The 16,878-nt window shown below is 45.3% G+C and overlaps 1 protein-coding gene across 1 annotated transcript in view; it reads left to right on the top strand.

The window, feature by feature from the left end:
• Positions 1-368: 368 nt before the first annotated feature.
• Positions 369-16,878, top strand: part of ddhd1b (DDHD domain containing 1b) — a 112,038-nt gene continuing 95,528 nt past the window's right edge. Inside the window, exon 1 of the mRNA XM_086003202.1 lies at positions 369-968. Coding sequence (XP_085859328.1) covers positions 425-968 — 544 coding nt within the window. The 5' untranslated portion in view covers positions 369-424. The remainder of the gene's footprint in view (positions 969-16,878) is intronic.

Here is a 16,878-nt window from a genome sequence, read left to right as displayed (position 1 = left end):
CCAGCTCCTACTCTGCCCCTAAGGCCGCTCAGTTAAGTGGGAAGATCTTGACAGCGAGCCCGGCCTTTGCTGGGCTGTTTGTGGTCTCCAGGGGCTGACGTGCGGCGCGTTGTGACGCGAGCGGTCGGGGCCTAGGGCCGAGCCGGGCGGGTGACCGACTCGTTGCCGGCAGTGTGCGAGTTACAGGCGGGCCGAACCGAGCGGTGCGGAGCCTGAGGAGAGAAGCAGCATCTTCCGTGTGAAAGGGAAACTCCGGGCGGGGGAGAGCCGAGCCGCCCCTCCCCATCCTCCCCGCCCCGGTCCTCCTGCCCCTCCCCGGCTTCCCCGTCGCGTTATGAGCGGCAGGAAGGCGGAGTCGGAGCAGGAGTAGCTTCCCGAGTGGAAGCCGGGCCAGCCCAGCAGACAGGAGGAGAGGCAACGCAGGATGGAGCAAGAGCAGCCGGTGGCCGCGGCGCCCAGCGACGACAGGCCGTCCTCTCCCCGCTCCTCGCCGGGCTCCTCACCGCCCCACTACCAGCACCACCGCCGCCGGCGCTCGGGCCGCCTCGGCTTGGAGATGTACCACTCGCTGAGCGACGACAGCTTCGACCTGTTCACGGCCGACTCGGAAGGCTCGCTGCCGTACGCCGACCCCGAGGAGGTGGACTTCAGCGAGAGCGACACCTCGGTGGGCCGCAAGCGCAGCCACTCCAGCAGCATCCGGCACCGCTACGCCGTGGTGGGCGAGCTGGGCTCCGAGGAGGTGCGCTGGTTCTACAAGGAGGACCGAAAGACGTGGAAGCCTTTCATCGGCTACGACTCGCTGCGCATCGAGCTCATGTACCGGGAGTACGGCAAAATCACGGCCAAGGCCGGCTCGCTGCATGCGGCCATCTCCGAGCAGGACACCGTGCAGACCGTGTGTGTCCGCGGGGGACTCTATGAAGTGAACGTGGTGGACAAGGAGTGCTACCCCGTGTATTGGTATCGTAAGTGTCGCTTCCCTGCTTTAACTTTTCCCATTTTATCACGGACGATCGTCGCTCAAATATACAACTATCAGGATCTAGGGCTCCTGTCAAACCGGTGAACTAAGACCGACCCGCTGTCGCTAAGTTGCTTGTTTGCTTCTAGAAGAGGTTCTGCGATATAAACGCACCATTTATTCTTTAGAAAACCATTTACGTTGTTCGTGCACCGCTGTTATATTTCACACCCCTAATTTCCCAGATCTGTTTTAGTGAGGTTCCAAGTTTAAATGAACACTGCTATAGGATGCTGTGCACAACTTCCCCCTTTAAGTTGCCACTTAGATCAACGATGAAGCTTTAAATCAGCCGAGTATCGTTTTTGGGTAATACAAAGTGGAGATAACTATCACATGTTCAGGCACATTTATATTATGCTCCTCTGTATCCAGGAGAAAAATAATAGAAGGGAAACTGAATGCATGATCAAAGGCAGCAAAGTGGTTTAGTGAATCCCAGGGTGCAAGGGTCTAATGATCAGCAATGCTGCTGTAGCAGGGGTAGGCAACAAACAGCAGTCTAGAGTCAGAGGAGCAGAGAAAGCTGCAGAAGCTCTTCCAGATAGTAAAGCAAGGTGGGATTTGAACACTGACAAGATCTTACAGTAGATTTGTTGAGGTTCAGGGATTCTGGATTAGTTGAACTATATGGAACTTAGAGGTGGGGAAGGCTAGTGAGGAGGCGATTGGGGAAATCAATCAAATTGGGATGAAAAGTAGAAGCATAAACAGGCAATGTTCTGGAGGTGGAAGAATGAGGCCCTGACAACAGGTCAGATGTGAAGTTTAAAAGCACAGCTCAGGATCAAACTAAGCTCACGGTTGTGCATCGCATGCCTTAGTCTGAGAGGACCATGGAGAGGCAGACCAAGTCGAGATCAAAAGTGCGTTGGTGGTAGGAGGCATAAACAATGATTTTGGTAGGACAGCTCTTGAATGGACCATATAGCAACATTGAATCAGTTGTGATGGTGGTAGAAAGAGTTGTGTCATTAGCATACATGTGAAAGCTGACTCCATACTTGTGGATGATGTTGCAGAGGGGTAATGTAAATGATTGACAGGATGGTACCAAAGGTGAAGCTGTGGGCATAGTACAGGTGACAGTACAGGAACAGAATGAGAATCTAGTTGAGATGTAGTGGCTACATTGAAATCGGTATGTGGAGCTATAAGAGCATAGTGTGGTGGAGAAGGATCACAGAAGAGAGGTGGTGAAGAACGTGTTGAATACGGTAGAGAACATGAGGAGGGCAAAAGGGACCATGGAGCCTCATCACCGTTACACAAGACGTTAGTGACATTGACTAAGGCAACAACAACTTGCATTTATTTAACACCTTTAACAGAATAATAAAGTGCCCCAAGGCACTTCACAAGGAGGTGCAATGAAAGTAGTCTCGGTGCAGTGGGTGAGGCAGAAATTTGGGTGGCAACAAAGCATTCAGATTTTGAAGAGATTGGAGACATTTCCAACTTTGCTATCTGAGTGGTAACCTGATGGCGAAGATAGCCTGCCCACTGTGGAACCTGCCCTACTTTCATCCCATTATTTTCAATGGAAATGAAAATCGGGCAGGTTCTACAACTGGTAGGTGATTCACTCCGTCAGTTACCACCCAGGCAGTGAAGTTGAATATTACTCGCATTACAACAGTGACTCCACTTCAAAAAGTACTTCCTTGGCTGTAAAGCGCTTTGAGATGTCCGGTGGTCGTGAAAGGCGCTATATAGGCGCAAGTCTTTTTCTTTTATGCCCATGGTGTGAGAATGAAAGAAATTTGCATGGATAGAGGATTGGTTAACAGACAGAAAGGAGAGTAGGAATAAACGGGTCATTTTCAGGTTGACAGGCTGTAACTAATGGGGTGCCACAAGCATCAGTGCTTGGACCTCAGCTATTTACAATGTAAATAATGACTTAGATGAAAGGACAGTGTGTAATGTATCGAAGTTTGTTGATGATACAAAGCTAGGTGGAAAAGTAAGCTGTGAGGAGGACACAAATAGCCTGCAAAGGGATATAGACAGGTTATGTGAGTGTGCAATAAGGTGGCAGATGGAGTACAATGTGGGCAAATGTGAGGTTATTCACTTTGGTAGGAAGAGTAGAAAAACAGAATATTTTTTAAACGGTGAGAAACTATTAAATGTTGGTGTTCAGAAAGAATTAGGTGTCCTCGTACAGGAAACACAGAGTTAGCATGCAGGTACAGCAAGCAATTAGGAAGGCAAATGGCATGTTGGCCTTTATTGCAAAGGGGTTGGAGTACAAGAGCAAGGAAGTCCTGCTACAATTGGTGAGACCACACCTGGAGAACTGCACAGTTTTGGTCTCCTTATCCGAGAAAGGATTTACTTGCCTTAGTGCAACGTAGGTTCACTAGATTGATTCCTGGGATGAGAGGATTGTCCTGTGAGGTGAGATTGAGTAGATTGGGTCTGTACTTTCTGGAGTTTAGAAGAATGAGAGGTGATCTCATTGAAACATGTAAGATCCTGAGGGGGATTGACAGGGTAGATGCTGAGAAGTTGTTTCCCCTGGCTGGAGAGCCTAGAACTTGGGGACGTGCTCTCAGGATAAGGGGTCGGCCATGAGATGAGGAGGAATTTTTTCACTCAGAGGGTTGTGAATCTTTGGAATTCTCTACCCCAGAAAGGGCTGTGGATGCTGAATCATTGAGTATATTCAAGGCTGAGACTGATAGATTTTTGGACTCTAGGGGAATCAAGGGATATGGAGATTGGGCAGGAAAGTGGAGTTGAGGTCGAAGATCAGTCATGATCTTATTGAATGGCGGAGCAGGCTTGAGGGGCTGTATGGCCGACTCCTAATTCTTGTGCTCTTATGTTCTTGTATAGAATGATAAAGTATGGGTTTCTTAAAAAGAAGGGTGATGAAGTCAGTTTTAAAAAATGATGCACACAGTGTGAGAAATGATGCACACAGTGTGAGAGGAGAGGGAGAAATTAATGATGCCATGTTAGTGGAAGCTGGGTAATTAGGAAGTTGGGAGGGGGTTGAGAGAGAATGGCCCAGATTTTGCTGTCAAAATAACAGTGAGGCCAATGGCTCTTGCTGTTATTTATGTGCAAATGATACAGCAACTTCAGGTCAGGGGCAGATGTGCGGTAAAACTCAAATATCCAAAAGTTGCTGTCTGAGTTGCGCCGCTCTGCTGTTAACGTCACGAAAACAGCATCTCGCCATCCGGCGCGGCATTGAAATGCATTGAATGGTATGAGGTTGCTGTATTTGCGTGGTAGATACAAACTAAACTTGCCACAGAAGTCTGGTCCATTCCAGTAAAGTACCCCTTTAATGACGTGTTAAGTGTTAATTACTGCCAATCAATCTCTCTGGCAGTGAAAATTAATCATTTCCGGATGTGGAGTCTCATTCCTTCAGGTTTTAATTGTTGTTGGAGATTTTAAAAATACAATTTCAAATTGGAAAAAATGTTTTTTACTTCTCTTTTTTTTCCCTCTCAATCCAATCTTTTTTTCACCTCTATTTCTCCTTCTGTACTGATTTGACATTGAATTCACCCATTCTAATTTACACTTCCTTCTCAGACTTTCTGCTGTTAATTTCACAATCTTTCAGTCTGATTGGTTAAGGAGGTGCACCGTTGCTTGCTCTGTTCACTCAGGCCCCAGATGCTCTGTTTCTCTCGCTGTGCTGTTATCATCTCACACTTTCAGCAACATGCCACGCAATAAGTTTAAAAACCTAAACAAGGGCAAATCTAACTAACGGCAGACGTCGTTCGATTCCCTGCTACAGCAAAATCTGGCCCAATGAGTTTGAGTGCAGGATATCTGAGTACTGACTTGGGAAGAGTGAGGGGCGAGGAGGGAGGTGGAGAGGCAGAGGCAGCCATGTGGATGGCCCTTATTTAGGAAATAAAGGTACATGAGCTTCTTGCATTTAATATCAGAGGTGAAGATTAAATGGGAGACAGAGGGAGATCAGTCGGAGGAGGTTTGGGGAGTAATACAAGGACTTTAACAGAGAGGGATTGATGTTGCTGATTAAGCTTGTGAAACTTGATCTAGTGATGTGTGCCAGTTCTATGAGATTGTGTTCTGCAGTCCACAGCTTACAGACACTGGGTATTTTTTTTAGAAGAGGAAAGATGGGGTTGGGAGATCATCTGGGGTCTACTGGGGAATCGAGGCATTGAAAGTGGTGGACAGACATTTGTGGATCCAATTAAGAGGTGTCACTCTCAGGACACATGACATATCAGAGGAGAGGTAGTTCAAACAGGCAATTTGAGAGATCTGGGGGTTAGCTTTTTCCAGCTACAGAAGATGAGGGTGGAGGAGTTAAGGGTGGATAAGATAATGTGTAAGATATGAGAGTGTGATTGGAAATAGCTCTGCTAGTGATGGAGGTGGCAAGATCTTGTGATGAAGGAATTGAGGGGGGTGGCCATGGCTGTGGTAGTTTGTGATGGATAAGTTGAAGGGTGCAAGGAGGGTCGGAGACTGGGAGGAGACAGGGCAGTGAGAGTTCAAATGAAAGTTGAAGCCACTGAGGATGAGATGATTGAGTTAGGACAGAAGAGATTTTGTTGAAGGAGTAGGGTTTCTGTGGTGTATGTAACCTGTACCACCTTAAGAGAACTACCTTAAGAAGATGGACTACTTTCTCTTGCTACTGTATATTGTAGTACCGGTGGTGACCACACCGGTATATAAGCTCTGTGTAGTAATTTGTAAAGCAGTTCAGCCCTGACCTTCAAGTAGTAAAGACCTGTTTAAGTTTTTTCTGTTGTCTGTGTCCAGTTATTTAAAATAAGTATATCTGGAACACACAGACTCAACAGTGGCGACGAGTCGATCTTACCCAGCGGCAATTGCATCCAAGGCAGCTTCGTCCCCAGAACGGGCGTCGAGAAGAGGCATCCGCCCTCATCATCCTGCTGAGCGCCGCATTCGCACGGGAGGCATCGAGAACCCGGGTTGGAATTGCTGACCGCGAAGTCCACCATCAGCGACAGGCAGTGATCATCCTTCTTCCACGGCGGTGGGTAAGCCGATCTAGCGACACGGGCAGAAAGTCGGCCGCGTTGTCAGTGGAGAAGGGGGGCGAGACCGGAGGAAAAAGGGCGGAGAACTCGACCACAGCCGGTGTAAGGGGCTGGGCTGCAATCGGAACAGACGCGCAGCAAGAAAGGAAGCGCTAATACCCACGAGGACAGCGGGGAGTAAAAGCAGCAGCGTCGGGGGAAATTAAGGACCGCTGGGAGGCGAGAACGGCAACAGCGCAGTAATCGCCATTGTAGCCAGCGGGGGAAGAAGCCAAGCGCGGGAAGCCGCCATTTTAGTCGGCACAGGAAGAAGACAAGCGCGGGAAAAGCCGCCAAGCGCGGGAAGCCACCATTTTGAAAAAAGAAAAAAGTAAATAAATAAAATACTTAAAGAAACTTACAAGGATGCCTAAAAACGGTAACATCACTGCTTTTGATAGCGATGTCGAAGATTGGGCCACTTATGTGGAGCGTATTGAAGTTTATTGTACAGCAAATGAGATACCGGCTGAAAAGAAAGCAATAACCCTATTAAACTCGATGGGTGCGAAGACGTACGGGTTATTAAGGCACCTTGTAACACCAGATAAACTGGCGGATAAGACTTTCGTGAATATTGTTACTATCCTGCAAGAGCATTTAAACCCCACGCCGCTGCTGATAGCGGAACGATTTAAATTTTACAGAAGAACGCAGCTGAAAGAGGAAAGCAACGCTGAATTCTTAATTGAACTGCGCAAGCTATCAAAGTACTGTCAGTTTGGTACAGGACTAGTAGATGCTCTGAGAGATAAGTTCGTGTGTGGACTATTAAAAGAAGGAACTCAGAAGCGACTGCTAGAGGAAAAGGACCTTACGCTAGATAAAGCTGTCACCATTGCAGCATCGCACGAGGCGGCAGCACGAGGCACCGCGGAAATGCAGCTAAGGCCATCGGAACTCAGCACCAATCAAATGGCATTGGGTGCAGTAAAGTGCTATCGTTGCGGAAGGACAACGCACGATCAGAACCAGTGCTGGTTCAAAGATCAAGAATGCAGAAAATGTGGCAGACTCGGTCACATAGCAAAAGTATGCCGGTCAGGAAAGAAGACCAGCAACAAAAAGTCACCACAGAAGAAGTACAAAAAAGTACACAAGGTGACAGAGAACAGTTCAGATGAACAGAAGACGGATTCAGACTCCAGCAGTAACGAACTGGGTTGTCTAAGAATACATAATGTGGGTAACACAGCAGACCACCAAACTATTTGGGTTACACTCCAGATAGCAGGAGTCCAAGTGAAGATGGAATTGGACACGGGATCGGCATTGACGGTCATGAATAAGCAAGATTACAAAAGGTTATTCTCACACATTCCCCTAAGGGATACGGAGATTGTATTAAAAACATACACGGGGCAAAGAGTGTACCCCATCGGAAAGATAAAAGTAAAGGTGGTCCACAAGGGTAAAGAAAGCGAAGGAATGGACTTGTATGTGTTACTTGAGGGAGGTCCACCACTACTGGGACGGGAATGGATCAGGAGAATAAATATGGACTGGCATTCCTTAAAAGCACTAACTGTAGATTCCGGTAAAAAGGACGATGTCAAACCTAAACGACTGTCCAGAATATTGGACGATGCTAAGGAGGTGTTCCAACAGGGACTGGGAACACTGAAAGGAATTACGGCAAACATCAAGGTTGAAGAACATGCAAACCCAAAATCTTTCAAAGCCAGACCGGTACCTTATGCGATACGACCTGCTGTGGAAGCTGAGCTGGAAGGGCTAGAACGTTCAGGAGTACTGTCAAAGGTGGACTGGAGCGAATGGGCCACGCCCATTGTTCCCGTCATGAAGCGTTCAGTGAGCAACAAGCTGGGGGAACCGGGGAAGGTTCGCATCTGTGGCGATTTCAAGATCACTGTTAATCCAGTTCTTCACACGGTGCAATATCCGCTTCTGCGGATTGAGGATATCTTCGCTTCGTTGTCTGGCGGGAAACACTTCACCAAGATAGACCTGGCGCAGGCGTACTTACAGATGGAAGTTGATGAAGCGTCAAGCCAGTATCTCACGATCAACACTCATAAGGGCTTATATCGGTATAATAGACTGGTTTTTGGAGTGGCATCGGCTCCAGTGATTTGGCAAAGGGCCATGGAGCAGGTATTACAGGGAATTCCTGGCACACAATGCTATCTGGACGACATTCTTATTACAGGAGATGATGATGAGGAACACCTTGCTAATTTGGAACAGGTGCTCACCAGATTGAAAGAGTATGGCCTTCGAGTTAATCGCCAGAAATGTGAGTTCTTTCAGAAGCGAATCTCGTACTGTGGTCACGTCATTGACCAGGAGGGGCTTCACAAGTCACCTGACAAGATCGAAGCTGTTGTGAAGGCTCCCGCTCCGGAAAATGTATCCCAGTTGAGGTCGTTCCTAGGGTTGATTAACTATTACCATAAGTTTCTGCCAAATTTATCCACGGTGCTACACCCGCTGAACGCTCTTTTACAAAAGGGAGTGCCATGGAAGTGGAGCGAGGACTGTAAGCGGGCTTTTCACAAAAGCAAGGCATTGATCACCTCTAAGGAAGTGTTGGCTCACTTTAACCCAACGCTGCCTATTCGTTTAGCTTGTGATGCTTCTCCATATGGTATTGGGGCAGTGCTATCACATAAGTTGCCAAATGGCTTGGAAAGACCAGTCGCGTTCGCATCCAGATCATTGACCTCCGCTGAGCGCAACTATGCTCAGATAGATAGGGAGGCTCTCAGCCTCGTGTGGGGAGTAAAAAAAATTAATCATTACCTGCAAGGCCAAAAGTTTACACTGCTGACAGACCACCAGCCGTTGGTTTCCATTTTTAACCCTAAGAAGGGTGTTTCGGTGATGACAGCGCAGAGGCTCCAGAGATGGTCCCTTTTCCTAGGGGCACATCAATATGAGATCGAATTCAAAGGTACAAAGCAACATGGTAATGCTGATGGGCTGTCGCGCCTGCCACTACCTACAGCGGAAGAGGCACCGACAGTTGACCCTGTTGAGTTATTTCACTCGACCATCATCGAATGTTTACCAGTCACCAATGCGAGTATTGAGAGAGAGACCAGGAACGACCCGACACCGTCTCGGGTCTACGAATTGACAGTGAAGGGATGGCCAGCACATGGCGAACCACTGTTACCGGCATTCTCAGCCAGACGAGAACAGCTGTCCGTTTGTCAAGGAACATTGATGTATGGAACAAGGGTGATTATTCCTCCTAAATTAAGGAAGAGAGTTCTAAAGGAACTGCATGAAGGTCATCTTGGGGGAGTCAAGATGAAAAGCCTTGCTAGGGCTTATGTGTGGTGGCCAGGTATCGACAAACAAATAGAGGATCTGACTAAAAGCTGCTCAGGGTGCCAAAAAGTTCAAAATGCACCTCCAATTGCACCGCTGCATCCATGGGAATGGCCTTCAACCCCATGGCAGCGTGTACATATCGACTTTGCCAGTCCATTCATGGATTCCATGTTTTTGATAGCGGTAGACGCACATTCTAAATGGCCAGAAGTGATTAAGATGGCGACCACTACCTCGGAAAAGACGATCGCAGTTCTAAGAACCATATTTGCAAGAAATGGATTGCCAGAACAGATATGTTCAGACAACGGACCGCAGTTCGTGTCAGAAGAATTCCAGAAATTCATGAAGAATGGGGTGAAACACTATACATCTGCCCCATATCATCCGGCTACAAATGGGTTGGCCGAGAGATTTGTACAAACGTTCAAAAAGGCGATAAAGGCCATGAGCGAAGACCATATTCCACTACAACACAAGGTGGACAATTTCCTAATGGCATATCGAAACGCCACACATGCAGTGACAAATCAAAGTCCTGCCATGATGTTTTATAACAGGAGGTTGCGGTCCAGGTTGGATTTGTTAAAACCAAATGTGTGTAGGGAAGTCGAAAACAAACAGTTCCAGCATGTAAATAACAAGACCACTCGGAGTTTCGAAATAGGACAACCAGTGTTAGCCCGGGACTATAAGAATGAGAAACGGCAATCTGGAACAATTCGTGCCAGACAAGGACCCCTGATGTACACGGTAGAGATGGGTGAAAACGTAATACGACGTCATGCTGACCAACTTGTAGAATCGAGAACAAGGGTCGAACCCATGGCTACGGCAGAGACACCAGTGGAAGAAATTATTGAACCTGTAGCATCTACCTCAAACGCGAACGTACATGAGGATGTTCAATCCATAAGAGATCAATTAGAGGAGTCACCCCAGCAACCAGAATCAGAGACCCCTGAAAGGCGTTCTCCAACTCGGATCAGGAGGCCTCCTCAGAGACTGAATCTTTGAACAGTTGCATGAAAGTTGTATATATGTTATCCATGTTATGTTTAAATTGGGGTGTACACTGTTAAGCTAAAAAGGGAGGAATTGTGTATGTAACCTGTACCACCTTAAGAGAACTACCTTAAGAAGATGGACTACTTTCTCTTGCTACTGTATATTGTAGTACCGGTGGTGACCACACCCGTATATAAGCTCTGTGTAGTAATTTGTAAAGCAGTTCAGCCCTGACCTTCAAGTAGTAAAGACCTGTTTAAGTTTTTCCTGTTGTCTGTGTCCAGTTATTTAAAATAAGTATATCTGGAACACAGACTCAACAGTTTCAACGATAAAGATCTTGAAGGAGCAGTGAGAGGGTGGTAGAGAGTGAAATGCCTGAACATGAAGAAAGTATCGGAGCAGTGTGAGGATAGGCCAAGATGAGATATAAAGCATATGTTATCTTAAAAGTTAGTGCTCATGTAAATAGGATTTTTTGCTTTAATAAATTGGCTTTCTAACAATATAAAAAACACTTCCACTGGGTGTTTTTGTACTTCACCTACAAGTTCAGGACTGTTTTCTCTTGATTGGTAATTGCAGCAAGAAATGAGCAAATACATCACTTGTTGCCTCAGCAGTTTTTAACTTGGACTTTAGGTAAAAATGACATTCTGTGAACCTTGTGTAAAGGCACTCCATTGAATTGTATGGGTATACTGAGTTACAACTTTCATTATGGACCAGAGAAGATTAATTTTTTTAAATGTGTGTGTATAAGAGAAGAATTGTTTTTCCCATTGTCATTTATACAATCAACCATATGTTTCTTCCTGTCATGCACCAACTGTGTTTAACTGGGCATTGTCACATTAATTGTCCTGCATAACATTTGTTAAAATTAGTAAACAGGTGGGTTCAGTGATGCATCCATGAGATGGATGGTGTCCTACTTCAGTCTGTCAGAAGAAATTTGCATCACTCAAATAAATAATTGAAACACATGCATGGTAAAAATGTGCTATCGTACAGTCTACATGCTGTAGTGCAAACCTAATGTATTGTCCAAAATGACAGTCAGCTATTTAAAGAGTATGTGGCCTGCTCCAAACTCCCCTATACAGCAACAATGTCACTTCTTAGAATTAGATGCAGAAAGTGCTCTATTTGGCATATTGGATAAATAGGTTTTCTAGCAGCCCTTCTGTTAAAATTAAACACATTACTAAACTAAACCAGGGCCCACTGATGATCTGTCATGCTGAAGACATCTGCGGTGGGAAATCAGAGGATTTTTTTTCCTCTTTGACTCAATAATTTTGAAAATCTGATGTAGAAATTGAAATGAATCCAGTTATGTCATAGTAAGTAATAGCATTGATACTTTGAATTTCACAATCCAACTATAGTGCATATTATACAAAAATACATAACATGGAATGATTACAGGGCTGTGAACTTTGGATTCAGATTTTCAGAATTGAACACTTGTGCTTTGTCATCTGAACCCCCATCAATTAGGTTATAACCTTGTAGCCCGCTCTCAAAAGTATTTCCTTTTCTCTCTTTCTTGCTGCGCTACATGGTTGAGCAAAATTGGTGTCAAATGAAAGTTGTAAAACGTACTATGGGAAAACCAGAATGCATACAGTGAGTCATGATAAAATCAGCATAGGAACTTAGGAACAGGAGTAGGCCATTCAGCCCCTCGAGCCTGCTCCGCCATTCAATGAGATCATGGCTGATCTGCGACCTAACTCCATATACCTGCCTTTGGCCCATATCCCTTAATACCTTTGAATAACAGAACACTATCAATCTCTGATTTAAAATTAACAATTGATCTGGCATCAATTGCCATTTGCGAAAGAGAGTTCGAAACTTCTACCACCTTTTGCATGTAGAAGTGTTTCCTAATTTCACTCGTGAAGGGTCTGGCTCTAATTTTTAGACTATGCCCCCCCTAGTCCTAGAATCCGCAACCTGTGGAAATAGTTTTATCTACCGTATCTGTTCCCCTTAATATCTTGAAAGCTTCGATCAGATCACCCCATAACCTTCTAAATTCTAGGGACTACAACCCTAATTTGTGTAATCTCTCTTCATAACTTAACTCTTGAAGTCCGGGTATCATTCTGGTAAACCTACGCTGCACTCCCTCCAAGGCCAATATATATTTCCTACGGTGTGGTGCCCAGAACTGCTCACAGTACTCCAGGTGTGGTCTAACCAGGGTTTTGTACAGCTGCAACATAACTTCTACCCCCTTGTACTCTAGTCCTCTAAATATAAAGGCCAGCATCCCATTTGCCTTTTTGATTATTTTCTGTACCTGTTTATGACATTTTACTGATCTATGTGCCTGGACCCCCAGGTCTCGTTGGACCTCGACTGTTTTTAGCCTTTCACTATTTAGAAAGTACCCTGTTCTATCCTTTTTTAGGTCCAAAGTAGATGACCTCACATTTGCCTACATTGAAATTCATTTGCCATTGTTTTGCTCATTCACTTCATCTGTCGATATCCCTTTGTAATTTTATCCTTCCATCTACACTGCCTACAATTCCATCGGTAAATTTGGATATATAACTTTCTATGCCATCATCTAAGTCGTTATTAAATACTGTGAATAGTTGAGGCCCCAACACAGATCCCTGCAGGACACCACTAGTCGCCTCCTGCCAATTTGAGTACATTGCCTGTCTCCTGCTGCTCAGCCAATTTCCTAATCAGGTCAATAATTTGCCCTCAATTCCGTGGGCTTCTACCTTAGTTAACAGTCTCTTATGAGGGACTTTATCAAATGCCTTCTGGAAGTCCATATAAATAACATCCACAGACATTCCCCTGTCCACTACTTTAGTCACCTCTTCAAAAAATTCAATCAAGTTTGTCAGGCATGACCTACCTTTCACAAATCCATGCTGGTTCTCTCTGATCAACTGAAAATTTTCGAGGTGTTCGGTCACCCGGGTCCTTAATTATAGACTCTAGCAATTTCCCGACAACAGAGGTTAGGCTAACTGGTCTATAATTCCCTGTTTTTCCTCTCTCACCATTTTTAAATAGTGGAGTGACATGCGCAATTTTCTAATCTAAAGGAACAGTTCCTGAATCGAGAGAACTTTAGAAGATTATAGTTAGAGCATCTGCAATGTGCTCACCTACTTCCTTTAAAACCCTGGGATGGAAACCATCTGGTCCTGGGGATTTGTCACTCTGTAGTGCCATTAGTTTCTTCATTACTGTTATTTTACTTTCATTAATTTTATTGAGTCCCTGTCCCTGATTTAGTTTCCTTGGGATTTCTGGCATGCCATCCTCTTCCTCTACTGTAAATACTGACGCAAAGTAATTATTCAGCATGTCTGCCACTTCCTTATTATCATTGATAATATCACCGCTTTCAGTTTTTAAGGGGCCAGCATTGCTCCTGACTGCCCTCTTTTTCCTAATATAATTGTAAAAAAATGGTGTTGATTTTGATATCCCTTGCAAATTTCCTTTCATACTCCCTTTTTGTAGCTCTTACTATCTGTTTTGTGACCTTTTGCTGTTCTTTATCTGTCCCATTCGCCAGGATCTGTGCTATTTTTTGCATTTTTGTATGTTTTTTCTTTTAGTTTTATGCTGTCCCTTACCTCTTTAGTCGTCCATGGCTGTTTTTTTGGCAAGTAGAGCTCTTGCCCCTCAGGGGTATAAACTGGTTCTGTATCACCTTAGGTTCTTTTTTGAACATCTCCCACTGATGATCTGTCGTTTTACCCATGAACAGATTTGCCCAGTTTACTGTGGACAGTCTCTGTCTCATCCCTTTGAAGTCGGCCGTACCAAAATCTAGAATCTTAGCAGCTGTTTCGCGTTTCTCCCTTTCAAACGCTACATTGAACTCGATCATGTTATGATCGGTATTCGATAGATGTTCACGCACAGTTAGGCTGTTAACTAAATCTGGCTCATTACTCATTGCTAAATCTAATATGGCATGCCCCCCTGTTGCCCTCTGGGACATATTGTTGTAGATTGAATTATATGATTCTGTGGTGACACAGTTGTCATTTTTCATATAAGCACACAAGTTTACCTATAGCACATGCCATTAGGGAAAAAGTGATCATCGCTGCTTTGGTTTTTAATTGCAACAGTAATTTTCCCCCTAATTTGTGACAATCGTCTGATTGAAGGTACAATAATATTTAGTTTAGAAAATGCAATATATAGGAGGAGAATGTGTAACTAAGCAGGCAGCTTGGTGTAGTTTATTTTTTTCTCAGGGATGGGATATGTTGAGGATGTAAAAGAAGCAAAAATCTTGTATCCATTCTTTGCAGCATTTTGGTGGCCGTAGAGGTGGTGGATGTCAGTGTTGGAAAATGGAATACATTTTGTTTCTGTGGGCTTGACTCACCAGGTCTTGGGCTGACTGCCCAAAATAACTTCATTCATTCATTTCCCTTGTAGCTAGCCGTAGGAGACTTGCATTATTTCCATATTTTGGGTTTGGATTCAAAACGAGGCATTAGAGGGTGACAGCCCACTGCTCCAACCAATCCCTTCTCATTTGCTGCATTTATTATTGCAAGTCAGAAAGTAGTAATATGAAAGTATCTTCTTCAGGTATTGTTTTATAATGAAAGACTAATGACAGGTATATTAACTCGGTATTTTCTGGTTTATGAACAAACATCAATGACAAAACGATAGACTGATCTTCAACATATTGTTGCTTTGTAACATGTTAGAGGTATTTTTTGTTATTGAACCCATGTGTTTCCATAGCTTGTATTTTGTAGTTGCAGACTAAATTGGCGGCAAGCTACCTTTGCATTTTGTGGCAAATAGTTCCAAATGGGGAAATCGAATGCAGGAGCTACTTCAGAAGAACAGGAATGCTGAAGTTGGAAAACCCAAACATACCAGCCATACATTACTAAGGATATTCATATATTTTAGCAACATAACCAGAAGACACAAAGATTTTGGGGGGAAAATTGGGTTGATTTGCGCCTCCGTAGCCTCGAGGGGGTGCTAACGGAGCGCAAAGCACCTAGCGCCCGGGCACGGCGCCACTAATGCCTCCCGCGAAATTCAGCGGGAGGTTAGCGGCAGCGGTAGCCGGTAGCGCCTCCGGCGATGATGTTATCGCCGTGCACAGCACCCTGGCCACAAACTTCGCTCGCGCCCCCTGACCTGCAACCGGACGCTATGTCCGACAGGGTTAGGGTGGCATGTTTGCGGCCGCGGCAGCGCAAATGAAAGGGTAGGTGTTGGGCAGCCTCTTTTTTTGGGCCGTCTGCCAGCACCTGCTCCCTTTCACCGCCTCCTTCAGGGTGCCGGCTGCGATTGGTCAGCCTGTCACTCCTCTTGAGTGCCGGGCTCTTATGCCAGCACCCTGCTCCCCGGTGGCCCAGCAGGGCCCCGGTGCGCGTTGCACTAGGGCAGTCAGGGGAGGGAGGCCTGTAATACCGCGGCGCTACATGCCGATGCCTGTGGCGCTGTTGCACGTAGCGCCGCGATATTGAATGGTTGCGCTCCAAAAGGGAGGGGGCGCACTTCCAGTAGTGCCCCATCTCCTGCTTGGGGCTCTACCACTCAATATATGGCGTCGGGGTGCTGCCCCAAAGGGAGTGTGACCCAATTTTCCCCCCTTTAATTCAAAACCATTTGAGCAGTGGTATAAAATGTATTAGTTCACTAAATTAATGAGCCAGATTTTTGCATAGCAGGGCATCCAACGGCGTCTGGCATTAGTTAGACTTGTCCTTGCACATTTAGGTTTTTGAATTTTTTGCGTGGCAAGTTGCTGAAAGTGCGAGCTGACAACGGCACAATGAGGGAAACAGGGAATCTGGGGCCTGAGTGAACAGGGAAACCAACTGTGTATCTCCTTAACCAATCAGATTGAAGGATTAAGAAACAAGCAGCACAAATCTTTGAAGGTGGCAGGACAGGTTAACAAAGCAGTTAATATAGCATATGGGATCCTGGGCTTTATAAGCAGAGGCATAGAGTACAAAAGCTAAGAAGCTATGCTAAACCTATATAAAACACTAGTTCGGCCCCTGCTGGAGTATTGTTCCAATTCTGGGCACCACACTTTAGGACAGACGTGAAGGCTTTGAAGAGGGTACAGAGGAGATTTACTAGAATGGTTCCTGGGGTGAGGGATTGCAGTTGTGTGGATAGACTAGAGAAGCTGGGGTTGTTCTCCCTGGAGCAGAGAAGTCTAAGAGGAGAGTTGATACAGGTGTTTAAAATCACGAAGGGTTTAGATAGGGTAAATAAAGAGAAACTTTCCAATGGCTGAAGGGTCGCTAAAGGAGAAGGCACAGATTTAAGGTGATTGGCAAAAGAACCAGAGGTGACTTTTTGCACAACGAGTGGTTAGGATTTGGAATGCACTACCTGGTAGGGTGGTGGATACCGATTCAGTAGTAGCCTTCAAAAGGAAATTTGATAAATAATTGAAGGAGAAAAAATTACAGTGATATGGGGGAAGAGCGG

The sequence above is a fragment of the Somniosus microcephalus genome, chromosome 12 (assembly GCF_052327205.1).
Source record: "Somniosus microcephalus isolate GS21.2 chromosome 12, FLI_Smic_1.0, whole genome shotgun sequence".
Taxonomy (NCBI): domain Eukaryota; kingdom Metazoa; phylum Chordata; class Chondrichthyes; order Squaliformes; family Somniosidae; genus Somniosus; species Somniosus microcephalus.
The sequence above is the reverse complement of the archived record's forward strand: the minus strand, read 5'-3'. Positions and strand labels throughout refer to the sequence as shown.